The sequence below is a fragment of the Delphinus delphis genome, chromosome 2 (genome assembly GCF_949987515.2).
Source record: "Delphinus delphis chromosome 2, mDelDel1.2, whole genome shotgun sequence".
In the NCBI taxonomy this organism is placed as follows: domain Eukaryota; kingdom Metazoa; phylum Chordata; class Mammalia; order Artiodactyla; family Delphinidae; genus Delphinus; species Delphinus delphis.
The window spans coordinates 175,901,914-175,929,504 of record NC_082684.1 but is presented as its reverse complement, the minus strand read 5'-3'; the positions used below and the strand labels follow the sequence as shown (position 1 = coordinate 175,929,504).

General features: G+C 46.4%; 1 protein-coding gene across 5 annotated transcripts in view; it reads left to right on the top strand.

The window, feature by feature from the left end:
• Positions 1 to 27,591, top strand: part of SVIL (supervillin) — a 235,164-nt gene that overhangs the window by 177,408 nt on the left and 30,165 nt on the right. For 3 of the 5 annotated variants that reach the window (XM_060006356.1, XM_060006358.1, XM_060006355.1), the window contains 7 exons: positions 7,168 to 7,297; positions 10,878 to 10,925; positions 17,850 to 17,997; positions 21,748 to 21,837; positions 21,926 to 22,012; positions 23,695 to 23,872; positions 26,515 to 26,687. In XM_060006356.1, coding sequence (XP_059862339.1) covers positions 7,168 to 7,297; positions 10,878 to 10,925; positions 17,850 to 17,997; positions 21,748 to 21,837; positions 21,926 to 22,012; positions 23,695 to 23,872; positions 26,515 to 26,687 — 854 coding nt within the window. The remainder of the gene's footprint in view (positions 1 to 7,167; positions 7,298 to 10,877; positions 10,926 to 17,849; positions 17,998 to 21,747; positions 21,838 to 21,925; positions 22,013 to 23,694; positions 23,873 to 26,514; positions 26,688 to 27,591) is intronic. The other 2 variants (XM_060006359.1, XM_060006357.1) reach the window with 1 other exon arrangement.

Here is a 27,591-nt window from a genome sequence, read left to right as displayed (position 1 = left end):
CCTCTCCACAGAAACTGGCTCAAAGAGGGTTTGATCCCAGATACCTCACTTTTTTTTTTTAAATTGAAGTATAGTTGATTTACAACATTGTGTTAGTTTTAGGTGTACAGCAAAGTGATTCAGTTACCTGTACATTTTTTTCAGATTCTTTTCCATTATAGGTTATTATAAGATGTACAATATAGTTCCCTGTGCTGTACAGTAGGGTTTGTTTATCTTATATATAGTAGTGTGTCTATGTTAATCCCATACTTCTAATTTATCCCCCCCCCCACTTTTCCCCTTTGACAACCATAAGTTTGTTTTTTATGAGTCAGTTTTGTAAATGAACTCATTGGATTATTTTTTAGGTTCCACATATAAGTGATATCATATAATATTTGTCTTTCTTTGTCTGACCTACTTCACTTAGTATGATGATGTCTAGCCGCAACCATGTTGCTGCAAATGGCGTTATTTCATTCTTGTTCATGGCTGAGTAATATTCCACTGTGTACATGTACCACATCTTCTTTATCCATTCATCTGTTGATGGACACTTAGGTTGTTTCCATGTCTTGGCTACTGTGAATACTGCTGCTGTGAACATAGGGGTGCATGGATCTTTTCGAATTATAGTTTTCTCTGGATATATGCCCAGGAGTGGGATTGCAGATCGTATGGTAGCTCTATTTTTAGTTTTTTGAGGAGCCTCCACGCTGTTCTCCATAGTGGCTGGAGCAATTTACATTCCCACCCACAGTGTAGGAGGGTTCCCTTTTCTTCTCCACACCCTCCAGAGACCCAACTATTGATAACTGGTTAGGTGAGAAGGACGAGGTACCATTTAAGGGAAATAATGGTAAGTATCCACTTATACACAAGTTCTGATGCTTTACCCATCAGAAAACATCCTTGGGGTAAGATTCCAGTAGAAAATAATAATATACCCCTTCTCTCAAAGGCTTTTAAAGAGATTCCCCATCTTGGGGTACATTCTGTCTGTTACACAAAAAAACTTCATCAGATGTCCTATCTGCTATGCAGTCATTCTTGGTTCACTTGCCTGTTTTTAGTGAATTTTTAGTTTCTCTCTTTCTGAAAACAGTTTTAATCCTGCTGTAAAATTGTAATTTTTAAAAAACGCGAGATGTGGTAAAGGTGCCTCTCCCTAACCCGGGCTTTGTAGGTGTCTGAGGAGATGAAGGGTGGCTGTAAGGTTGCTGTGAGCTGCCTGGAAGGGTGTTCAAAGCCGACCGCGTACACACGGACCTCGGACCTCCTGGCTGGTGGGAGGTGGCGCTTCTCACAGATCCAACGGGCTGCTGGTCCCATCGTGTCCAGAAGCGTGATCGTGAGAATGCTTCTTAAATTTTCAGCTATTCAGTTTAATTGTCAAACTGTACATTTAACAAAGGAGGAGGGACACTTTATTTAGCATTTATGTTTGTAATAAATTATGCCAAAACAAAATATATTGCCAGAGATCTTACCCCCCCCATGTTGATGGTACTTTTGTTTGTACTTTGCTAAAGCTATATATCTTTACGGGCCATATGCAATAGCTTTTCCCCAAGGGCGGGGGTCTCTATTACTCCCTTCTGTTAAAATAAAATAATGAAGCTTGACCATTAAAAATAAGAATGCTCTTCTTATATTCATTTGGGCTTTCCTTTTTTGAGATGACATAAAACAGAACTTTTAAACCTTATTCTAATTCCTCTGACCGCCTCATTTCGCGGAAGGAGAGGTTGAATTCCAGTGGCCTCTGGGGCCACGTGGCCAATAGGACCACCCCCAGGGGCTGGTCGTCAACTCTTCCCCTCAGTACACGTGACAAGGCTGCCGTGTGTTCAGGTCAGCGTTTCAGCAGCTGACGCGTGTGCTCACGGGGGGATGTCGGTTAGAGGGCAGAACTTCTAACTGGACAGCAGTGCTCGGAAGAGCGCACCCTCCTTCTGTACTAATTTCCTCAACTCACGTGTTCTTCGCTTCACTTGTTTCAAATTTCACTTTCATGTTTCAGACTCTTCAGAAGTAGTGACGGGACTTTGTCAGTTTCCTTCATCGTTTCTTCTAAGCAGCTGCAGCCTGAGGATGTGGTTCTGCCTTCCTTGATCTTGTGCGTCTGTCTTTCCGGCTCAGGACTTGAGCATCTTAAGTCCTCCGTACGGAGGACCACCGAGGCTCCTAGGCTGCCCAAGTCATTTCCCCTGTGTGACCTTCTTGAGGGCTGAAGACAGCCCTTCGAAGGAGGCAATGCTATCCCCATTTCGTAGATGTAAACTAAGACTTACGACAGGGTAGCAACTGAGAAATTAGAGGAAATCCTCCATACCTTCCTATTTTAGAACATGTTTGACGGTCGGGGAAACGTATCTAAAAGGTCCTTTTCTTTCATCTTTTCTGACATCTCGAGCGTCAAGTTTGGATCATAACTAACATCAAGTTAAGGATATGTTCTGCTTTTCTGACATCTCGAGCGTCAAGTTTGGATCATAACTAACATCAGGTTAAGGATATGTTCTGCTCTTCCCATTGGATTAATAAAACCACTGTTTTGTAACTGCCTACGTGGTTTGGGTTGAAACTGTCCCTCGTGGGACACGTCTTTGAAAACCATGGTAAATCGAATATATTTTGTGTTATTTAGGGATAAAACCTTTGACACCTCTTTAGAAGTTTATCAGGCTTTTAGAAATCTTTTTTCCACCGTTACTGAAACAACTGCTCTGTGTTTTCATTTTCGGGGGGAGGAGATGACTAAAAAAGGCAGAAGAGCCGTCCTTCCACCGGGAACTTGATGGAGCGTAAGGATGTATTGAACTCCCAGGAATGCTGAAGAGGCCGCCCATGCCTCTGGCTGAGCCTGCAGACTCCTGCCTTATAGGGCCTGGCTGGGGTCCCCCTGTGTTCCCCGCGAGCCCCACCTTCCACCCAGTCAGACTCGAGTTTCTTACCTTGCGGCCCAGAGATTTCAGGCACTGGAGGGCCCCGGATTTGTGTTGGCATTACGGACAGAGGTGTCCTTCCTTTGCTGCCTCCTTTTCTGAGCTTTGATTTGACCTCATATAAAAGACATATTAGTTCACTCCTCCAGCCTATAAACCAGCCAAGGCCAAGATCCGATCTGAGGACTAACCCGTGCTGTTCAGCTTTATCTGTGTGGTGTCCGCGATCCTCTGAAATGAGGGGGCATTTTTAAAGGAGGGAGGAGAAAAGAGGACTGCGTCTTAGAGGCACTCGGTTTGCCGGCCCGTGCTCTGACCCAGCCCTGGCTGCCGTGAGCCTGCAAAACCTGTTGCAGTGGAGCAGGGCTGTCAGCACTGCTGCTGACACAGCCCTCCTCGGGCCAGTGTTCCCTGCTGGGAAAGCATGGGCTGTGGCTGGAGGCAGAGCCGGTTCCCCAGTGGCCTGGCAAGCACCCATCACGGTGGCCCCGGCCAGGCCTTGGGGTGAATAACTCAGCCTCAGACTAAGCAGATGCCCAGGCGCTCAACATCCCAGCCCTGCAAGTAGCACTTGGACTTGGTGGACGTTAAAAGTGCCGACAGCTGTTTGAGCTGCATAGGCAGTAATTTATGGTAGGTGCAGGGCCAGACGCTTGCCCCCGACCCACCCCAGCCCTCTGCAGCGCACGGTGGTCTGCGGGGACTCAGGAGCGTCATGAGATCGCAGGAGAGAAGGCACCCGCCCTCCTCAGCTTGTTCAACACCAGGCCGGAAATCTAAGTGGACAGGAATGATACATGTATGTTTCAGTGCGTGTTGCTTGTTTTCCGTCACTTGCACTCTGCAGGCTCCGGCTGGGCCTGATACCAGGTGGGCTCCACTGAAGCACCGCCCCTTCCGTATTATTTTGGTTGCTCTGTAGTCTTTGGAAGTTCCTGAGGATGACCCTGCCAGCGTATCTAATAGCAAGATTTCAGGCTGTTGGAATGGAGGAATTCTTTGAAGGCTGTCCCAGGAGAGGGGGGAAATATATAAAAAAGCCAGAATTACAGTGCAGTTCCGAACACATGAGAGCGAAAACGTGCCTGGTCAGCTTCCACACAACTGGTGAAACAAGCCAGCATGTGCCGGGGTTGGAACCAGAGCTCCCTGCCCCAGTGACATGCAGGTGACCTGGGTCAGTGACATCCTTGGCCTGTGTGTGCACCCCTGTCTCATTCGGAACAATATCCAGTGTCTTAGAGGTTGCTGAGCAGGTCAGCAGAGTGGGTATGCGGTGGACTACAGAGCGATTACAGATCCATACTTCGCCTTTTTCTAAATCAGTTTTCCCTTCCTCCGTGCAGCCACCAGGGTAGCCACGTGATTATTTAGATGATGTTGGCATGGCTTCAGACGTTTGGGACCTTATTTTTGAGAATGCCCTTAAAGACCATAGTGCATTCTTTTTAATAAACGCAACTTCTGAGGCTGCATTTGATTTTTTTAATTTCCCTGAAATCACTTGGACTCTAATCTGATTACAAAGGTAAGGTAACCAAGATGAATAACTACTGGTCTAGGTCAAGGGTGAAGTCAGAGCTGGTTCTGAGCGGTCAGGAGAGTATCCATGAGATGAATGTCCACGTTCACAAGATGAGGAATTGGAAATACATCTTCATTTGGGTGGTACTGGCATGCTTACCTTTTGGAAGTCTCCTTTATAGACGCTTTGACAGCTCTACTGCAGCGTGCAAAGACTCATGATTTCTTTTCATGATTTGATTTTATTTGATTATTTTTTCCTGTTAGAATAAAACTGACTCACTCAGAATAATTGGAGGAAAGATAAATCGTAGTCTTTATATAGTCTGGCATTTAGATGGAAACCCTTAAAGGAAATTAGAATCTGTTTCCAAGTACATGAACCAGCCCTTGTAGATGCAGAGTGTTGCCAGACATCGTAGATTATAGACTTCGGGGCTAAATGAGAGCAAGGAGGGTCTTAGACATAAGATTCTGGCTCTGGTTTCCAGTGTGGATTTTTTCCCTCCCCATCAAGCCATCGTCTGACACCAGCCGGGTGTCCTGCAGTTCCACCCAGTTCTGCTGCTGTCTACCCGGAGACAGCAGCAGACCCCACAGGGTAGGCGCCCTGGCCCCCAACACCGCCCCTCCCCCTTTCTGCAGACACCAGTGACAAGTCCAGGCGGTCACCTGTGCTTCTGACCTACCAACCGGCTACAGACTGGAGGTTCCAACAACCTTCTCCTTGGACTCAATTACTTTGCTAGAGTGGCTCACAGAACTCAGAGGAATACATTTATTTACTAGACTTCACGTTTATTATCAGAGAAGGTAACTAAGGCACAGCCAGATGGAAGAGACGCACAGGCGAGGTGTGAGGAGATGGTGTGGAGTTTCATGCCCTCACGAGGGGCACCACCCTCCCCAGACCTCCGCCTGCCTGCATCCCAAGAACTCTCGGAACCTGTCCTCTTGGCTCTTTTATGGAGGCTTCATTGCATAGGCCTGATTGAGCTAAATCACCAATGGCCAATGATGTAGTTAATCTCCAGCCCCTTCCTCCGCCCTGGAGGTCAGCGGGGCAGGGGGGGGCACTGAAAGTTCCAACCCTCTAATCACAGGGTTGGTTCTCCTGGCAACAAGCCCACACTTAGATGCTTCCAAAAGTCACCTCATCCACATAAGATAGCATTACCACTCTCATCATTCAGGAAATTCCAGCAGTTGCAGGAGCTCTGTGCCAGGAAAGGGGGCAAAGACCAAGTATATATTTATTATAAATCACAATATCACAGGTAAATGAGGCGGCCTTATACCAGCTTTGTGGAGTGAATGTTGGGTCTTATCTGCTGTCACATAGCAGAAGGGAAGGGAAGGAAAAGGAAGAGGTCGGGAAAGGGGAGAGGTCCGGGGTTTGAAGCCCTTGCCCCCCTTGAACGCCTTGGGGAGTTCTTTATAGCTTGCTTTCCATTATTTGACTGAGCGAATCCAGATATACAGTATGATTCTGTATGAATTTGTAGATGTACATGGAGTCATATTTACTGCAAAATCTGTTTTCTTATTTGCTTAGCTAAACCTTTATCGTGGAGTATGATATATTTCATCCCATCTCCAATTCAGATATTTAATGGAGTCAGGACACTCGGTAGAAGGGCCCTTAGAAACCATCTAGTTCAGTTCCCACTGTGACCAGTAAGGAACGGAGACCAGGTTACTTGACAGGAGTTAACAGCCAAATGAGCGCTGATGTGTCGCTCAAAATACACTCTTTATGGACACGCATTAATGAATGTTTAAAAGGCCCAGCAGACTCACCATAAGGGAAAGGAGTCCAATCGTTGTTTTCCCTAATGTTTAAATTGTTTGAGCATCAGCTCAAACGAGTTTAATGATCACCACTTTCGTGCCTTTTATCTTTCCTGGGTTTGTCCAACTTAAATGCCCAAGACTGAAAGAGCCTCATGTCCATGAGAATAGCCTTTCATAGATTTTAACATCCAAGCAGCTTTTTATCAAGTCACACCATAGTTGAGCTAAAGTAGGTTAGGTAAAAACCTCAGTTAATTAGATTCTGTTTTTGTATATAGCTTTCCCCTGAGGAAAGTTGAAATGATAATCTTTAAAATGGGTTTCTAGAGAAGTTTCTGTATTAAGAAGGCAGACTGGAAAGACCAAGTTCATTTGGAAGAAAAGAACAGGACTTAGAATACAGGACGTCTTAACATCATCTTTTACCTGTAATTAAAACATGTGATATTCAGAGATTGTCAATAGCTTTAGATGTTTAAACCCATTTCTGCTATCCAGCTTTAGTCATTAAATGTTAATTCATCAAGTGACCAGGAGGGATCGCTCGAACACATTTTTCTCTGGGGACGTTTACTTTTATTTTCCTTCCTGCTCTCAGCCCAAAGGCAAGGAAAAAAACAGAGATATTCCTTTGGTAGAATGATGTTGCCTCTTTTATCTGGGAAAGTCAGTTTTCAGCTTTGCATTTCAATCCGATTTTAAGACTGTTGGGGCCATCTTAGAAAATATAATAATCTACATAATATAGTCATCTGTACTATTTTTCCAGACAGACTTTCTTCAGAATAAGTGACATTCATTCAAATTAGGCAGCTGTGGTCATTTCTTGGGCAAAGGCTTCTGGGTGACTTAAACTGTGGTTCTGGTACCGGGAAGGGCTGGTGCTGAACTCTTTTTGGTCGGCGTGTCTTCCCCTTAGATTAGCACTGTTGAAGAAGAGTGGTGAGGAAGACTGGAGAAACAGGCTTAACAGGAAGCAGGAGTATGGCAAAGCGTCCGTCACCAGCAGCGTGCACATCCAAGAAGCGGGACAGTCGCTCAAGAAGAAGGTAACGTTGTCCGTGCACGGGAAAATCATTCTAACTAACACCACGCTTGGACGTGCATCCACCAGGCGAGCATGCATAACTTAGCTGGTTACTACCCCGGGCAGCATAGCACTGTCTTGCCACGAGGGTCCACACTTAACGCCTGTCCTACAGCGGCTTCAGTGGATCACCAGGTAAAGTCTTGAGATGTTCTAGAACTGTGAACAGCACCACGTGCCTAATGCAGCAGCAAGCAAGTTCCTAAATTTGGAAGTGTGCACTTTTACTTGGGTTTCAGACCTTCTTAAATGAAGTCTGACTTTACAATGTTATCAAAGTCTTTAGAATGAAAAACTGTCATTGACCGCTAACCGTTTCTAAGTTGCATATAAAATATGGGCTTGAATGTCCTATGCTGAGGTTGAAAACAGGAGTATACAAGAGAAGGACATGCTGTGGTCGGTGAGGACTTATTTCATAATTAAAGACATGTTTCATGATGAGCAGGTAAGCCTTTCATTGAAAAGGTACTGCAAAGTACATTACAAGTTTCGAGAAAAGTAATACACTGTTGTTGATACGGGCAAGCATTTCTTCATAGGCAAATGTAATTGTTAAATTACTAGTAATGATGACCAGCTTTGACCAGTCAGTGCACACTTTGAAAGCGGATGGTGACTTGCCCACTGCATGGCCCTGTGATTGGCAATGCACCTGCTGGCTGGGGGCAAAGTAGATGGTGTAACACACTCCCACTGGCCAACTTCTAGGATCAAAAGTCTTCAAACAAAAAGGAAAACAACATACTTACAACCAGATGATCACCTGGACCCCTTCTAATCTAAAACAATTTCATACGCATCCGTGGAAGAAAGAAATGATGAATGTGACCTTCAGGCGTTCAGAAACTTACATTAAGAGGAGGTGTGTCCACAGGGCTGCGAGGAGAGAGTTCTGACACTGTTTCCTGTGGCACCCCTGTGTTTTCATAGGTTAAACTGAAACAGCAATTTGAATTCTCTTTTTTGAGACAGACATGACATTAAAGATAATGACTAAAGACAGTTAAAGCTGAGCCATTTGTAAAGATCTCAAATCCAATTGGATGTTACAGCACCTATGCAGGAAATCTGGGTTTCCAGAATGAGACCCGGAAGTGAAAGAAAACTCTGTCCCTCAAATCACTGATCCCCACTGCCCACAAACTTTATGTAAAACTTGATTTGAAATCATTGGTTCACACATAACTTTAGCGCTTCATTCTTGGTCATGTCAAAAGATGCAAAGAAACCTTCCCTAGCAGGTCCCGCACGGCACGGTGAAAAGTAAAGCTGCAAGACACAAAGCCAGGTAGAGCCCTCGTGATCAGTGGAATCGATTTCAGTGCTCTGCCCACTTTGGAGACAGAGATCATGCGAGGCTGGGTAACCCAGAGGCTGGGAGTAGCGGGTGAGAACAGAACGGCCTTAACACTAGGCAGAGGGTCTCAGGAGGCGAGAGATGGGAGGAGGTGACTGCGGTTGCCCCTGGCTTGAGTGGGAAGTGGTGTCTTGGGCTCACGGATGCGGCGGGTTCTGCACCAGCAGTGAACTCACTGTCGCTCTCCTGCTGAGTGACCTAGTTCACTTCAGCCCAAGACAATAAGCTCTTTGAAGTTAAAATAAGCCCACCTATTTCCAGTTCTTGTAGCAGGCATGGGGAAACCGCAGGTTCTGTTGAGGTCGGGTGGTTTTCCCATGGCCTCTGATAAGCCCTTAGCTTCGTGTCTTCCCAAGGGCAGGCCGTGTATTTCAGCCACGCCTTCGCCAGCTCAGATGAAGCAGGAGAGCCGCGGTGAACCTGATCTGCCTTAAGACAGTCCCCCGGGGCGGCGGGTGGGGGGGGGGGGGGGCGTTGCTAGAGACATGGCCAGGGCTTGCTGGTGTCCAGACGCTTCTCTGGAGAAGGAAGGACATTCATGACACGTGCTCCATGCAGATGGGAGCTTGCTGCCTGGGCTGGAGCTAGACTTGCTAGGGGCACAGGCTCTGGAACCTTCCATCTTTTGCACCAAGGGACAAGGGACTAGATTTACAGTCAGCTCATCACTTCCCGCACAGTTTCTGAGTTCATCAAATGCACATATTCGTGGTTACGAAACATTTCACCCTTTGGCCTCCTCGAGCTTTTGTGTGCAGTGAGCAGGGTCCCACGAGTTACAGCCTGTGGAGAAGCGGAGGAAGCAGGAGATGGAGACCGGCCTCTATATAAATCACTTCCCCTGTGAAAATCCATGCTGTCCAGTAAAAATATAATGCGAGCCACACGAGTAATTAGAGATTGTCATGCGGCCACATTAAAAAAAATGATGTAAAGGATGCCTTGAAAATCTAAAACAGTTTTTGTTTCTGTCAAAGGGTTTGTCCCAAAACAAAACAAAGTTTCGGTGCTCTAACCCGCATCTCACCGGGGGTCCTATATGGAAGAAAATACTCTTTTGGTCCATGAATAGATTTGAGGTTAGATTTTAGGTTAGTTAGCGTTTTCCTTTCCCTTCTGAAAGATCAGTCATGTCTCAAGAGCTGATGTCACTTAACATCAGTTCCTTGCTTTCCAAATTTATCCCCCCGAAATCAGGATTGACGATTTGGAGCTTAACAGTGCTAATCGTTTACCTGGCGGACCCTGTCGTTTCCTACGACGAACAGCTTGGGTTTTCTCTCTCTCGCCGTGCCTCTTCCCTTCCTCCTGTTCGTGGTTTAGGGCATTGCTAACCTGACTTACACATTTTTGCCCTTGTAGTGTATAGAATTAGTTCTAAAGATGGCAAAGCCCATTGGTTTGTAGGTACGGCCAGGCTTGTAGTGCAGGGAATGTGTCCACTGGAGCATGGTATGTGGACAGTTTCCTTCAGAGTAACTTATCCCGTCCCAAGGGTGAGAGAGATGAAATGAAGCCAAGTTCGAAAGAAAAGGGATTTGGCAGGCGTCTCTTTGTTTCAACTAAATTGCAGTTATGTATTTGCACCAAATTTGCACCAAATTAGTTAAAATTCCAGCCCCATTTTGGCATCTTCAGTATTTAAGGCAGAGACGTGACTCCTGTGCCCTTGGGTCAAGATAATCATCAGTGTTTCAGACTTTTTCAGGAAATAAAAACCCTGTATAGAGTTTGTGGTTACAGCCCCGAGTCCACAGCTGAGTCACAGACCAGGATTTGATATCTGGCTCTGCTTCCGTCAGCGTGTCAGGTCAGTGAAGCAAGCTAAGGTCTATGCTGTCCCCAGAACAAGTCCTTGAAAATTCTAGGAGATCAGTCCGCCACATTCGTGTCCTGATTGGCTCTGTCATTGAAATTCGAAATCCCAATTCAAGAGCGTGAAGTCAGTTGAAGGAACGAGGCTAAGAGGGCAAGGAAGGCTGTTGGTATGACCCCCAAATTAAAGATTATTATCCCACTGACGAGTGATGAGTTCACTTGATGTTTGTGCCACCTGGTCTTGTGGGCATGTGCATGCTTTTCCTGGAACCCAGCACAGAGTTCTCGAAGACGATTGTGACACCATAACCCGATCCTACCCTTCCAGCCCTCTGCAGTGTCTCCTATTTGTTTTAACCTGTAGGAAGAAGGAGCATTGACAGATGATAATGCCGTTTCTAATCTGCTCTGGGTAAGCCTGACTCTCGCGTAGATCTCCTCGCCACGTGTAACTCACATCCCCGACGGTTCCCCTTGGTGCCCCTCTCTGTTTGGTTTTCTTATCCCGAGGCAAGATGCCACCTTGATCCAGAGTGGAGCGCTATCCTGTTTCCTGAAATTTTGTTTCAACCGTAGAATGAAAAAACTTGAAAGACGTTGAAGAAGATATTTTATATTCGATGTTAAAACGGTCCATGGAAGTCAGGGTTCCCCTGTATGTCACGGAATATCTTCTGTAAACTGCAGTAATCTTGCCAGTAACTCAATTACTGCACAGAGCTGACTTGGGTCTATTTACTGTGCTTATGTGGGGATTTCTGTTAGCATTCTAAAAAAATAAGTAGGACGGACTCTTTTGGGAAGCGAATTGAAATTGCAATGAGTAAATTAACTTTCTGTGAGAGAAATCCTTGTTTTTGTCCCTCCCCCTTCCCCACCCCGCTGTGATAAATCTTCTCTTTTCACCTCTAATCCTCTTGCTTTGCTCTATAGGAACCTGTATATGCTTCTACTTATTCTCCTGCTATACCTGCTGCCCATAAATACCTGTCTTTTGTATCTATTAATCAGGTGAGGAATTGCCTACACGTATTAAGCCTCATTGCAATTTCTGAGCAGCAGGGAGAAACTTGTTTCATTTGGGGAAGTAACTCCTGCTGCATTTCTGTGTGTGTGTGTGTGTGTGTGTGTGTGTGTGTGTGTGTGTGCGCGCGCGCAGATGTAATTGCTACTTCATATATTTAGGGTCAGTCACCCACACCTCAACTTTCGCTCAGACCCCTAGGGAGACCTATGGTGTTAATTCATCTCATAGTCACGTAATTGGTTCAAGAGGAAAGTCCCCCATTTTAATCTCCAAGGTTTATATCCTAAATTGAGTCAGGAGCCCAAGAAAGGACCCCGGGGCTATCTTGATAAAGTAGGAGGAGGTGGCCCAGGTGCTTTGGGGCGTGGAAGAGACAGGATGGAAGAGGCGGTCCTGATGGGAGCTAGCTGCCATGGTGCTGTTGGCATGGCAACCACAGCCCTCCTTCCCCACTCTCCACCTCCACTGCACCCCGTCCGAACCCCGCCACAGAAGGGAGACCTAGCCTGGGCTGATATGATACATTGGTACATGATATGTGATGATGCTTAAAGCTAAAAATACCAGTGATTGTTATTCCCCTTGGAATGTCCCTGGGGTCAAAGTAGCTAGAAACAGTGGCTGCATCCCCTTTGCCGCGAGCCCCAGGTGCTAGTTGCCTTCCGTCTGGGGGACCTGGCCGGTCACTCCCCTCTTAGGGTTTCTGTCTCCTCACCAGCCCTGGGACCACGCCTCTCAGGTGGCCTCCAACTAGAAGTCTCATGACTGTTCTGTTCCTTTAGGACTAGTGGTGGCCAAACAGGTCTTTGAGGGAGAGGCACAGGGTTTCAGCCAGAGGAAGGGTCTGCTGGGTCCTCCCGGCTTCATCTGGCATCTTCACAAGCAGGAACTCCCCGTTTCTCTCCCGAAGGCGGCCTTTCCCTCACTCTTCTTAGTGCCTTTCCTCTGAAGTTAGGGATGCGGGTCTGTGGGAGCCCAGCCCTGCATTGCCAGCTGGGGTCCACCCCCAAAAAGAGGCTGAAATCTGGAGCGGACCTGCTGTCCCATCACTAAGGGGGGAAATGCCTGTTTGCTTCTAAATAAGCCAACGTGAGACTTTAAAAGAAAAGATATGTTACTCAAGTCTTTAAATATAACTTATGTATATTATATAACACACATGTCATGTGTATATATATATATATATATATATATATGGTATGCTTTTTTTTATAGACTTTACTTTTTAGAGCAGTTTTAGGGTCACAGCAAAATTGAGCAGGAAGTGCAGAGACTTCCCCTAACCCCCCCCGCCACACAGCCTCCCCCATTATCAGCGTACCCCACCGATGGCATGTTCATTACAGGTGACAGGTTGTCATCCCTCAGGGCCCATCATTTATATTTGGGTTCACTCTTGGTGTCGTACATTCTCTGGATTTTGACAAATGTATAATGACGTGTATCCATCATTGTAACATCATACAGAGTAGTTTCACTGCCCTGAAAACCCTCTGTGGGGACTTCCCTGGCGGTCCAGTGGTTGACACTCCACACTTGCACTGCAGGGGGTGCAGGTTCGATCCTTGGTCGAGGAACTAAGATCCCATGTGCCGTGGAGCGCGGCCCAAAAAAAAAAAAAAACCAAACAGAAAACAAAAACCCTCTGTGCTCTGCCTCTTCATCCCTGCCTCTTCCCCCCACCCCTTCCCTTGGCAACCACTGATATTTTTACTGTCTCCACAGTTTTGGTCTTTTCCAGAATGTCATATTGTTAGAATCGTACAGCATATAGCCTTTTCAGATTGGCTTCTTTCAGTTAGTAATATGCATTTAAGTTTCCCCTATGTATTTTCATGGCTTGATAACTCACTTCTTTTTACCACTAAATAATCGTCCTTGTCTGGATGGACCAGTTTATCCATTTGCTCACTGAAGGTCATCTTGCTTGCTTCCAAGTTTTGGCAATTGTGAATTAAACTGCTATAAACATCCATTGCAGGTTTTTGTGTGGGCATAAGTTTTCAACTCATTTGGATATCAAAGAGTATGATTGCTGGATCTTATGGTAAGAGTATGTTTAGTTTTGTAAGAAACTGCTGAACTGTCTTCCAAAGTGGTGGCGCCATTTTGCACTCCCACCAGCAGTGATGAGGGTTCCTGTTGCTCCACAGCCTCGCCAGCATTTGGTGGTGTCAGTGGTTTGGATTTTGGCCATTCTGATAGGTGTGTAGAAGTATCTTGTTGTCTTAATTAGCATTTTCCTGATGACATAGGATGTTGAACATCTTTTCATCTGTACATCTTCTTTGGTGAAGTGTCTGTTCAGATCGTTTGCCCATTTTTAAATTGGTTGTTTTCTTCTTGTTGAGTTTTGAGAGTTCTTTGTATAGTTTGGATAGCAGTTCTTTATCAGATATGTCTTTTGCAAATATTTTCTCCCAGCGTGTGGCTTGTCTTCTCATTCCCTTGACAGTGTCTTTCACAGAGCAAAAGGTTTTAATTTCAGTGAAGTCCAGCTTCTTAGCTCTTTCTTTCATGGATCATGCATTTAGTGTTGTATCCAAAAAGTCATCACGGAACCCAGGCTCATCTAGATTTTTTTCTATGTGATCTACAAATTTTATAGTTTTGCATTTTACATTTAGGTCTGTGAGCCATTTTGAGTTAATTTTTGTGAAGGGTACAAAACCTGTGTCTAGATTCTTTTGTTTTGCCTGTGGATGTCCAGTCATTTGTTGAAAAGACTATGAAAAGACTGTCTTTTCTCCAGTGTAATACCTTTGCTTCTTTCAAAGATTAGTTGAGCATATTTGTGTGGGTATATTTCTGGGCTCTCTACTCTGTTCTCTTGATCTATTGTGTGTTTTTTCACTAGTACCACCCTGTCTTGGTAGTAATGGTACTTTTGTAGTAGCTTTACAGTAAGTCTTGAAGTTGGGGAGTGTCAGTCTTCTGACTTTTTTCTTCCCCTTCAATATTGTGTTGGCTAATCTGGGTCTTTTGCTCCTCCATATAAACTTGTCTGTTAATCAATACCCACAAAATAACTTGCTGGGATTTTGATTAGAATCGCACCAGATCTATAAGTCAAGTTGGAAAGAACTGACATCTTGACAAGATGGCATCTCCCCATCCATATATTTTTAAGTTTAAAGAAAAATAACATTTACCAGAGGCAATCTATGTCTTATCACTTCAAAATTAAAATGGCCTAAAAATCCTATATTTTTACTTCTGGACAATTTTCCCAGATAAATGTTTTACATACCAGTGATGGGGCACTAGCTCCTCAGTGTTCCTGGAGAGCCTTTCCTCCAGCAGCCCTGGTATAGATATCCAACAGTGCAGGGGCTCAGAGAGGGAGACAGAGCATTTAAACACAAGCTCTGCCTAAATGGACTATTTGTCTCTTGTCAGTCCTCAACCCACGTTTTCTTCTTCCTCACATGCCTCAGGGCTGTAGCAGAATAAGATTTTCCTTGTTCCCTTCCTTTCATCTTAGTTGCTGGGAAAGGGTGACAAGGTCAGATTATAGTCACTTTGAGGTCCAAACCTAGTTGAGATCTTTTTCCGTGTTTTGTTCAGGCCACGTGAGGCTCTGGGCACTGATGATGGATAGAAATCACTTAAAGAGATGGCAGAGCTCAATTCCCATAACAGTGCACAGGATTCGAAATGGTGATAGCATTTTTGAAAACTGAGAAGGGACGATTTGTCACTGTACCTTATTTCTCTTAACACATGATTCTGTGATTTCTTCCTGTCATGTAGTTTCACTAGAGGTAATTAAGATTAAAAACTTAAAAGTCAGATCACAGTATTTTCTATCTATGAAGCTCTCCACGTATAGAAGAATTTTACCCTTAGATCTGCACTAATCCTAGTCACACATGTTAGTTCTGTTTCGTGTATCACCTCTGGTGTCGGAAACGCTTAGTGAGATTTGCACAGTGATTTCTCAGGTGTACAGAGGCAAACCCATCAGCAGCAGTATGGTAAGCTGAGAACATTCTTGCAGCTCAACCCTTTGCACAGTTTCTAGCTGTGTCCTGCCGAGGCTCTGTCCATCCCTAAGACCCTCCTTTCCTCCCAACTGTTTCACTGCCTTCTCCTCCCCTTCTCCTTCCCCCTTCTTCTCCCTCTTCTTCTTCTCCTTCTTCTTTTCTCCTTCTCTCTCTCTCTCATTCCCTATCTCTCCCTCCCCATCTTTCTGCATCACGTTCATGAGATCTATATTTGAAAGAGTTAAAGATAGACTGGGCAGGGCTTCTATTCATATTATGCCCCAACTCCCTTACTCTCCCAGTCAATCCTAAATATCATCGGCTAAACCTAGGAAAACCTGAAAAATGGCACAGTGCTTACTATACTATGTATTATGTCCTTCTCTAAATGAGGAAAGAAAACCTTCGAAGGGAAAAGCAAGACAAGACAATCATGAAGTTTTAAGCTAAAAAAAAAAAAAGTACATAGACGAAGATCTCTATCTTGCCTGTTTTCACATTTTGAGTTCTAAAATTTAATAGCAACTTGTGATACATTCTATTAATTTCTAAAGAGAATAAATAAACTGTGTATATTCATACATATAACGCACGCATATGATATATATACGAGATATATATACATATATATAAGATATATATATCTTACTGCATTATAGAACCATTTAAAGTCAGATAAGGGGAATCAGGGGCCTCTAGACCAACCCTACTAAGTGGCAAAGTTAAGGTGAAACTTCTAGAGAAGCAAAAACGTTTATGTTTAACAACATCATTTAGAGGCGAGTGGAAAGCGTGCTCCTTAACGTAGATCTGGCACCACCGGACACTTTGAATCCTGGGACACCTGTATCATCCCAGGGCTTCCGTGCATCACGCTCTCCCTGGAGCTGCGGGAGAATCCAGGTGCCTTGGGAAATGGAATTGTTGATCCGGGGACACCATTTTTCTGAGTCATGAACCACACTTCCCCAGGCACCAGGGCTCTGAAGATTTCGCTGAGCTCACCATAGCACTGGTGATGTCTGGATCTGCGGAGAAGAAAACTTTCTTGGCACTTTATATGTTTTTGAAAATATTTTAAGGCTCGTGTCCTATTGATTTGATTAAAATTCACTCCTGAAACTTCATTTTCCAAGAAAACTTATCCTCTTTTCTGAATTTTGATGAGGTTTTCCTAGCAGGTCCACCTCATAGTTTATAAGGGCCTGTGATTCAGAGAATTACTTGGAATTAGGGTCATCTCACCACTCATGAGTAGGAAGGACCTGGAGATAGAAGCTCTTTCTGTTCTGGGGACGATGCTTTTCTTTCCTCTGCACTAGCTTCCAGGGCTCCTGCCCTCCCCCTGTGTGCCCCACCCCCATACCCAGGGGGATTTTGTAGTGAAAGGAGGGACGGACGAAGGAGGAGAGAAAGGAGACTTTCTCCAGCCAGCATTCCAGCACCTCCCGGGCCCGGTGCTACGGTCAACCACTCTCCCGGCCACGCCCCTTCCTCTGCACTGGTCCTCGGCTCCGTCCTCGGCCTCCTTCCTGCCCATCCCCCTCCTTTCCTGGTCTCCCTCAAGTCACCCACCACCTCCAGCTTCTGCCTTTTAGGCCAAATGAGTGTCACCAACCGCTTAGAAATTGAAGAGGCACCTATCTCCAGAACCCCCATTAGAAGCGTTTGAATTCAAGCCTTTTTTAGGTGGAACTGTTACTGTGTATGTAGGTTATCTCTATAGCACAACCCAGTGTCAGATATTCTGTGACTTAAAAGTCCCTTTTATGGGCTTGACCTGGTTGCCTAACTGCCCATGTAACATAGTTGCTCTAGGAAAAAGCACGCGAGTTCCAGGAAGCCTTCTGATAGCACATCCTCCCCTAATCAGCTTTCCTTCCTTTATGATTGACCATGTTCCTCGTGAACTTAAGAGGGTAAGATTTTCTAGACCCACCGTGCTCTTTGTGAGTATAATGGATAGAGAGTCCTAGTCAACTGCGTTTAACTAGATAAGTAAAACAGAGCAACTTTAAAACCCTGTAAAATTCATGGCAGGAAGACAGTCTATTTTTGTTTCTTTTTACAGAGTATCATTTTGATATTCCAGCGTTGCAAACAAATAAGTGAAAAACAAAGTTCTAACCTACAGTTCCCGCGTTGGTGGTGGCGATCTCTAACCCAAGCTGGAAATAGGGAAGCCCAGCCTATTTCAGCGAGAACAGCTGGGACGTGTGGGGACGATGCACGGCTGCGCTCTGCCTGCTTCTCAGTTCACGGGGCTGCGCGCTAACGCTTCTGTCTCTGTGATTTGCTCTCCTGTTTTCTTCTGGGTAAACAGCGGGTCACAGAAAGTCGAGAGAGCCAGATGACGATTGAAGAGAGGAAGCAGCTCATCACCGTGAGAGAGGACGCCTGGAAGACCAGAGGCCGAGGGGCAGCCAACGACTCCACCCAGTTTACCGTGGCCGGCAGGATGGTGAAGCGAGGTAAGGATGCGTGTCCGCGCTCCGTCGCCCCCCCCACCCCCCCACCCCCGCCCACGGAGGGGCCATGGCCGGGGAGGGCTCAGTGTGAAAAATGAGGCCTTAGTCCGTTCTGGCTTTCACTCTCGCTGAAATTGTGCACGCGTTTTCTGGGTAGGTTTTGTGAGAGATTCCTACCGAAAGCCTTTTCCTACGACGCCGTCATCTTCGACGTCAGACGCGTAATGCAATTAGTCACGTTTCAAAACAGCCATTTGGAGATGGAGCCCAGGCTTCAAAAGCGATTTTGCAAATCTGCTAACAAAGCTTAGTCCTTTCCTGTCGTTGCTTTGAAATTATTTCCATTTTCTTGCCATCTGGCAGTCAGTTCACCCAAATAAGCCTTTTTCTCAATGAAGGAGGAGTTTCTGTCTTCTCCCTTTTAGGGTAATTCCCAGGTCTCTTTCCATCAAACCAGAGTTCCCTGGCTTCGGAAGCCCCGTTTCCAGCGATGTTTTAATAGCTGTCCAAAGGATGGATCCACTTCCACAGGGAAGTGAGAGTTCCCTACAGAGGGGCAGTTTCCCTGCAGCTGAGCTCTTGGAACTAATTTGCAGCGGGGAATCCAAAGATGTATGAAAGTGACGAATCACGTGGTTAGAAGTCACCAGAGAGCTGAGGGGCTCCACATCCTGTAGGAGACGGTTAAAATCTGGGGTCCTTGTTCACCTGCGTGCACGTACCTTCATTTTCTAAGCTGTGGCTTAAGCAAATTTCTTAACTTAGTGATAAAGGTTTTCACATTCAGGTAGAGTTAACCTACATTGGTGTCTGCTTTCTCGGTTTGCAGTTGGCTTTCCTCAAAACCTTTCAGGATCCTCACTCAAAGACCATGCCTAGCTCATTGTAGGCTCATGATAAATATTTGCAGAAGGAAAGGAGGGAGGCAGGGAGGGAGAGAGAAAGGAAGGGAAGGAGGGAGGGAAAAGCCCCGAACTGAGATGAACCTAGATCTTGGTGGAAAAACCCTTTGTAACAAATTTATTAACTTTGCTTGGAATTGTCAAGGATAACAGAAGATAATTTACTCTCAGAATGAGGTGGCATTTGAATATGTTCTGTATACTTTACATGACCCCCATCCCCATGTTAACTAAAGCAGATTAAGGCCCACGTTGGTTAAGAAGAACTCGAGCTGAGAACTTGAACTGGAGCTCAGACCTGCCAGCTTCTAGCCCAGGCTTTTATCCTGATGACTTTTCACTTTGGTTTCCTCTTTCCTCTTCCATCTGAAAAGATGGTAATTTATTTGAAGTCGGGCCCTTACTACCAGATACCACTGCCCTTGTCCACAGGAGTGTCAGAGGAAGTAGCTTTGCTCTTAGGCAGGTTTGGAGAGTAAAGTCAGAGATGTTCCTCTCCCTTAGTGGATGAGTTCGCGTTCACGCGTTTCTGAATAAATCAGGGATCTTGATTTAACGGGTGCGATATGACTTTGCTCAGGAAATAATTTTCTTATACTTTCAATCTAATGGAAAAACTGTACCCTGTTTTCTAATATTTGTTACCACCTACACAGTGATGTGTTTCACTCAGTCACCGCTCTTTCGGATTTGCAGTGATAGGGCGTCCAATGTCCTACACTCGCCAAAGAATTAGTAGTCCCCACGCTGCAGCCACCGAGGTTTCCCATCTCCTCGGGTTACTGTGTACCTGCGAGTTGCCAAGAGGCGTGCCGTGCCCTGATTTTCATTCTCTCACCCCAGAACACTCTCTTCTCCCCAGCCTCGCCAGGACTGTCTCCCTTTTTCTTATTCCTAGACGCTACATAACAGTGAGGACGCCACAGATTTCTGTGGTATTCTAGAATTCTCCTGGAAGGAAGGTACTCAAAGTGCACCTTTGAATAAGAGAGATGTGAAATGTTCCTGAAGAGAGCAGGTGACTGGTTATTGCCTGTAGAATTCACTGAAAAGAGGTGTGGGGAATGCTTTGTTTTGTTTTAACATCGTGAAATTTAAATCTGTGTGCCCTCCCCCACTATGGCCGAACCCTAAATCTCTCCAGGAAGGAGCTGGTCCACCTCTGGGAGCTCAGCACTGCAGCCTGAACAGGCAGCAGGGCGCGCCGCGTGTCCTGGTCGGCTCGAGTCAGGCCTGTTTGATTGGCTTCAGAGTTAGTGACCCTCTGTGCTCATGAAATCTTCCCGTGCCTCTTACGCACCCTCCTGGCAGGTGGTGGTTTACTGCCCCAGCCGGTGATACCAAAGTTTACTAATCCTTTTAGCATCTTTCAAGAAAGTTGACTTTCTCACGGATAGAAACCCTTTGCAGTTCCGGTAAAGAAATAATTTTTTAAAACGTTGTTGACATCATTAAGGAAGTATACGTACATGTTGGGAAGTACTTCTAGAATATCACCTAAAATTTAAGTTGTAAACTGCATTCCAGTATTTTTCCTTAAAAATTTTATGCTGTAGCACATCACGCTCCACCTCACGGGAGGGAGGCGCAGATCCATTCACTTCAGTGATTCTCTTTCCCTGTAAGTGACAGTGATTTACATATTCTCCCTTTGTGGTTCTCGGAGCAATACTTAACGTGGCAACGTCACCTAAGGGTTTCTCGTTTCTTACAAACAGAGACAAAGAATATTAAGGTCTCATTTTGTTCTTTGTAACTAATTACTTCCCTTTCGAATCCCTCCTAAGGTTAGGGAAGAATACTCATCTTTGTCTTTATTAAGGTTTCTTATTCTAATCAGATGCCTTCTTCAGGCTGGAACGTCTGTCTTTCCCTCTCATGTGTCTTTTACCATTTCTCCGTTGAAAGATTCCCCATCCTGCTTCTTGGTAGACGCAGGTGGAAGCATGTCCCTAGCTCCCAGCCACACCTGACATGGGTACGATCCTCCAGCAGTCACAGATCAGTACAGATGGTTCCTCTTGTGCCTTTCTTACAAAGCTTAGCACCCTCTGCATTATTGCCTAATAGGACCACACTCTGAGTGACGCCCCCAAAGGCCAGACTGTCCCCATGTCCTCTCAGCTGGGAGGGACACCGCGGGGCACTTCCCGGCCGGCGTGGCAAGCCCAGTCTCCCCCATCCTCTGCGGGGGTGGTGCAGAAACAACTGACCGTCCGCATCCTCGCGTTCCGCAGCCACGAATTCAACCAACCGTGATCAAAATACAATTTTAATTCCAGAGAATTCCCAAAAGCAAAACCGGAATTTGCCACCTCGGCTCTTTGCACAGCATTTACGTTGTCTTAGGTATAATGAGGCATCCAGAGATGGTCTAGAGTATAGGGGAGGGTGTACGTAGACTGTATGCAAATCTGCCATTGTGTATAAGGGACTTGAGCATCTGTGGATTTTGGTACCCACGGGCGTCCTGGAACCAATCCCTTGTGGATACCAAGGGACGACTGTATACTTTCTCTTCAGCTACCTCCACTGCCCCCAAAGCCTCCAGACGTCACCGTTTCATCTGTTCCAGGACATTCTGGTTGCCTTCGTGTCTTCGTGGTTCAGTGTGGAATGGCAGCCTGACAGCTGCTGCAGGCCTTAGAAGCAGTAAAACCCTGTCTCCACTGGCAGGTGTCCTGCACGTGTGGGCACGGTCCCTGCCAGATGCACATATGTGTGTCCCACGCGTGTGTGTAAATTCTGTCAATTGTTAGATCTCCGTTGGGACTCGTGGCCGTCCCTCAGGGTCCTGGGAACTTCCGGAAGTTTCCTCAGATGCTCAGTAGCTCCTTTGTCTGCTCTGCAGGTCTGGCGTCCCCCACTGCCATCACCCCAGTAGCGTCCCCTATCTGCAGTAGAATGAGGGGCACCACGCCAGTTTCCAGACCCCTGGAAGGTGAGTCACCAGGCACCCAATGGGCCAAGAGGTCTGTGGTCAGAAGAGCCCTCCGTGCTTCTCTCACCTGTGTTTTCTACTTGCCTAGATATCGAAGCCAGACCAGACATGCAATTAGAATCAGACCTCAAGTTGGACAGGCTGGAAACCTTTCTGAGAAGGCTGAATAACAAAGGTACACGCCAGGAGCCAGAGGGAAGCTTGGGTTCATGTGCTTGTAGCCAGTGTGACTCGGGGTTCAGTGGGTAGCTCAGGAAGCCTAGGAACACCTGCCCTGCTCTCAGAGTCTCTAAATCCCGGATTGCTTTTTCTCCTCAGCTAAATTGTCTTCTATTATGACGTCACCAGTTCATACTGTAAGCATTATCTTTGTTGTTAGGTTTTAAGAAATGAAGTTACTGGTCAACATTGATTAGATTACCAAACTCTGGTTCACTTGCTAATGAACTCAGTAGGGAGCCCCCAATAACACATTTGTTCCTGGATCTAAACCCTTGCGATGGACTTCCCTGTTGGCGCAGTGGTTAAGAATCCGCCTGCCAATGCGGGGGACACGGGTTTGAGCCCTGGTCCGGGAAGATCCCACATGCCGCAGAGCGGCTGGGCCCATGAGCCACAACTACTGAGCCTGCGCTCTACAGCCTGCGAGCCACTACTGAGCCCACACGGCACAACTACTGAAGCCCGCGTGCCTAGAGCCCGTGCTCCCCAACAAGAGAAGCCACCTCAGTGAGAAGCCCGTGCACAGCAACGAAGAGTAGCCCCCGCTCGCTGCAACTAGAGAAAGCCCGCGCGTAGCAACGAAGACCCAACGCGGCCAAAAATAAAATCAATTAATAAATAAATTTATGAAAAAGAAGTAAATAAACCCTTGGGATGTCATCCAATCAGGATTGTAGACTCGGTAATTTTGCCTTTAACCCTGAAAGCAGATTATTACACGAAATCAACGTGAACTTGGGCCTGATAAACTTTCAGTCGTATATGTCAATTTCCAGTAAGGTAGCAGCTGCTATTATAATCACAAATGATTTCTAAAAGAAATTTCTAGTGAATAAATAAAGATTTCAATACAAAAGTCCATGAAGTATACATAATAAAAGAATAACATGCAGAAATAGCCTCATCTCTTAATGAAAACGTCCAGTACTTGCAATTTATCAAATACTAAGCACTGGAGTCCCTGCTATTGACAGTGACCCCTATAGGTTGAAAATAATACCGACAACCACCTGAAACCAGAAATACAAAAGTGTAATGTAACGACAAAGCTGGCAAGGCGAAGAATGCAAACGAGTCAGTTTATTACCTACGTGCAACGGTGATCTAGCCCGGGGGTCGGCAAACTAATCCAGCTCACCTCCTCTTTTTGTAAATAAAGTTTTATTGGAACACAGTTGTGCCCATTCCTTAGCATATTGGTAATAGTTGCTTTTGTACTATAGCAGCAGGGTCATGTAAGGGGCGACACAGGTCAAATAGACTCCCGTGCAAAGCCTAAAATATTTACTACGTGACCCTTTGCAGGAAAAGTTTTCACCAAACCCTGATCTAGAACGAGGCTGAGCTAGTTCTGCGTCCAAAAGAGCAAAAAGAGCAGGTTCAGAAATTCCCGGTGCGCTGGAGCCTCCATCCCTCCTAGCACTCACAGTGCACGCTCTGTTCAGACGGCAAGTCCTCTCCTGAGAAGCCAGCTGATACCCAGGAAGCATCTACAGAACCCTGGACAGCCCTGTCATGTTTGCTCCACTCCTGGACCTTAGCGGGAAGAAAATCATTTTTAAGATTCAGTGAAGCATAGTTGGAGTCATGTTTTTACACAAATCTCAGGTCATTGATTTGCTTGTTTGTCGGTAGTTGGTGGGATGCAAGAAACGGTCCTCACCGTCACCGGGAAATCCGTGAAAGAGGTGATGAAGCCGGACGATGAGGAAACCTTTGCCAAGTTCTACCGCAGCATGGATTCCGCTCTACCGAGAAGCCCCGTGGAGCTGGACGAGGACTTTGATGTCATTTTCGACCCTTATGCCCCCAAGTGAGTTATTTCATTTCCCATCTTTCACCCCTGGAGCATGGATTCCTTCACTGGTCTCCACACAGCACTTCCTCGAGAATCTTCTCTCACTGTTACCTCCTTCTGCGATAGAACTTCATTACAGCCAGCCTGATACCAGCCAAGGTTCTTGGCCTCCCCCAGTCAATAGAAATTGATCAGAGGCCAGACAGGAAATTCAGGCAGGGCCTTATTGGGACCCCTGCTGCAGCAGTGGGGAGAGAGAACAAGTAACAGGTTCCCTTGCTCGCTCCCCGAGGTGGGGTGAGCTGCTTCCTTATATGCGGAGAGGGCAGGGGCGGGTCCAGGGGTCAGGCTGGAGGCGTGGCTTAGGTGGCTTGCCCACCCCTTCGGTGGTGGTGTGTGTATAGGGCATGGGCAGTGCCCTGCTTTGGCTCCTGGTACCCTGTTTTTGCTCCCTGCTCTTCAGAAGCAGCAGTTGGGTTTTTTGGTCTTTCTGTATCCTTTGTCCATAATTTGGCCCAATTGCACATGCACAGTTATTTTTAGTCCCTTATCGTTTTTTGTATTTTGTTGCTTGAGGAGAGGCGTGTGTCCAGGTGCAAGCCCTGTAGCAAAGGGTCTCAGGTCCCAGCCCGTCTCAAAATCACTATTCTCTAGAACCAGACACTGGGCTAGACAGAGCTTGCGTACCCAGGACAGACGTCCCCTCCGGCAGAAAGCCTTGCATCCCCACCACATGCCTGGTCCATAAAAATAAAGTGACTGTGTTTATCACGTCACTCAAATATTGTTTTGCAGACTTTATGAACACTGGTTAGCAGAAATTTCTATGCCTTTCTTCATTTGACATGTCAAATTCTTACTCAACTTTGCAAACTGTTTGGATCACCTGGGCTCTAATGAATACAGCTAACTGGAAAATCAATGAAACGTGTTACTTAATTTGCAATCATTGATAAGATCAATAGATCTGAGGGTTTTCTCAGTGATGTCCCAGGGTCCCTCTTCATGCAGGAAGGTGACTAAACCACCAAAGAGTGTTCATGGCGTTAGGATTCCCTTGGTTGTGATTGCCACAAAGAAAGCCAAGTCCAGCTGGCTTCAGCAGAAGAGAGGTGTGGAGGGAGTTACAGGTTCACCCCTTGAAAAGCGCAGGCATGAACTCAGGTTCCGGGGGCTCAGAATGAGGTCTCTCGCACCTGGTTCCTTTAGGCTGGCTTTCCTCTCAGTCAGGCTGTCACCACGTGGTAGGTGGTCACCCCTCACTCCAGATTTATATCCCATCTCCTTGGCCACTGCCAGCACAGGCAGCTGACCTGCCCAGCCTTCCCAGAAGAAGTTCCAGGCTTGATTTTCTTGGGTTTGCATCCAGCCCTACAGCCATCATTGTGGCCAAGGGGATGGAAGATGCTGATTGGCCAGCAGTGGGTGGTCTCTGGATTCCCCCTCCGGAGCCAGGGTAGGGGACAGGGCATGGAGGGAGATGGTTCCCCCAAAGGAAAGTCAAGGAGCTCTTACGAGAAGCAGGGAGAATGTGCTGGGTGAGCTTATAACCCCACGGCCATCCACCACGTGTATCTGTTGCCCACAAATTTTTCAGAGTGCCCGTCTCTTCCGGAAGTCTGCGTGGTTATCATAAATGTTTCCTTAAGCTGCTCCTGATACCTGTTTTGCATTTTTCAATGTGTTCAGTTTCTTTCAATTTGCTACCTTAAGAAAATGAACAATTTGCCATTCCCCACCTTGAAGTAATATTTTGGGTATTTGCATACATTGGTAGTGAACCATTGCTCAATCTTCTCCTCACCCAGATACTGTTTACATGGTTACATGTAATTCAAACATTGATATGTATGTTCACACACACACACACACACAAACACACACACACACACGACAATGTTCTGTATGAAAGAAGACCTCCAGGTACAGAGATCCATGCACTTAAGACATTAAAAGCAGCTGGAATCTGCTGGGAAACCATGTGACTGGGTCCACCCCTCTCCCGGTGTCTGGTCTTCTGCCCCAGAGAGCTGAGTGTGCGTGTGTGAGGGTCATAGTTGGTTTTGTGGGCCTCTTTTATTTCAATATATTTTTCAAAATAGTGCTTATTTTCCAGAGGGGGGCAGTGGGTCGAGAGGAGGCTCAGTGATGGGGAGCTTGGGGAGGGAACTGGGAAACTTGCATGGAGAGAAAGCTGAGTCTGGTGGAGAGAGGGTTAAATCAGGAAGCAGTGGCTGGCTGTCCATCCGCGGAGGGCTTACTGGAGCCCAGAGGAGGAGAGGTGGTCCTATTCCGGCAGGAGAAGTAGTGATCAGCGTGTTGTGGGTGCGATGAGAGGGAAGGACCGCACCCTTCAGGGCTGTCCAGGAGGGGGATGGGCTGCCCCAGAGGCACTGGCCGCTCCTCCAGCTGGAGACCACGGGGTGTGGTGAGAGCCGGGCTCCAGGCGTGGGCTGGCATCTGGAACTAAATGGGCTTCAGTCTCCCACCTCCGAGATCCTCAGTGGAGGGGTGATGGGAGGGGAGGAACTGTACGATTATAACGAAGTCAAGAACTAAAATCGCGGCACCCGCCGCTTCAGCTCAGACACACGCAAGCCACCAGGCGTGGGTGACACTGCAGCCCCAGGCCACACCAGCTCTGCTCTGCCTCTTAGGTTGACATCCTCTGTGGCTGAGCACAAGCGTGCGGTGAGGCCCAAGCGCCGGGTTCAGGCTTCCAAAAACCCCCTGAAGATGCTGGCGGCAAGGGAAGATCTCCTCCAGGGGTACACGGAGCAGAGACTGAACGTGGCCTTCGTGGAATCAAAGCGTATGAAAGTCGAAAAGAGTGAGTATCAGGGCCATCCCCAGCTGTGCACTCGGGAACCGGGGATCAGGTGACTCTGTCCTCTCCTTTCCCTGCCTTGCAAAGGCCAATGACAGCGCCCAGAGACTCTCGTGCAAGAAAAATGAGCAAGTCTGTACACACACGTGCACACCTGCAGAAACTCTGCTTGGAACGGAAAGGCTTGCAGTGTGGCCCATCTATTCACTGACATCAAATTATCCTGTTTTGTTGAGTTTTCTTTCAAGAGGTTGGAGGAAAGGGAGGTTGCTGGGCTTTGCAATTCAACCCATTTCCAAACACAGCAATTCTTCACTTGCTCTTATTCTAGAGCAAATGATTCGCTCTCTCAGGGGCAAGTGTCCCAAATCTCTGTTTCTGCATTATTAATTAATGCAGAAACCGGTGCTCTTCACATTGTTTTGGGCAGGACCCTCGGGCTCCTTGGAGCTGGGGTGTGGGCTGTGGGGGAGTCGGGAGAGTGGGATGGGGCAGTGAATGGAGCGTGGGAGCAGGCCCGAGGTTTTCATCCCACTTCAGACTAAACCTTCGGCTTTTATCTGCCTGGTCCTGTGGGGCTCCCCGGTTCTCAGACTGGTTTTCCCAGCGGAGCTAATGGCATGCATAATCTTGTTATTCGGAAGATTCTTGCTGTCATTTTTATTTTCCTATAGCGCTCTTATATAAACCTACTTACTAAAGTTTATTTTTAGAAATAGTCTTTGGATGAAGTGGTTGAGTCTTTCCATTATAACTGGTTTACTAAATAAGATATTACGAAATCTCTATGCCATACGAGTTGTCAGGTAGTGTTATATTTCTTCAGCGTTAGAACCTCATCCCAGCAAAATAATTTTCTGAGTTTCTCTCTAGCATATGCATAGTTTTTTAAACAATGAGCTGGAGA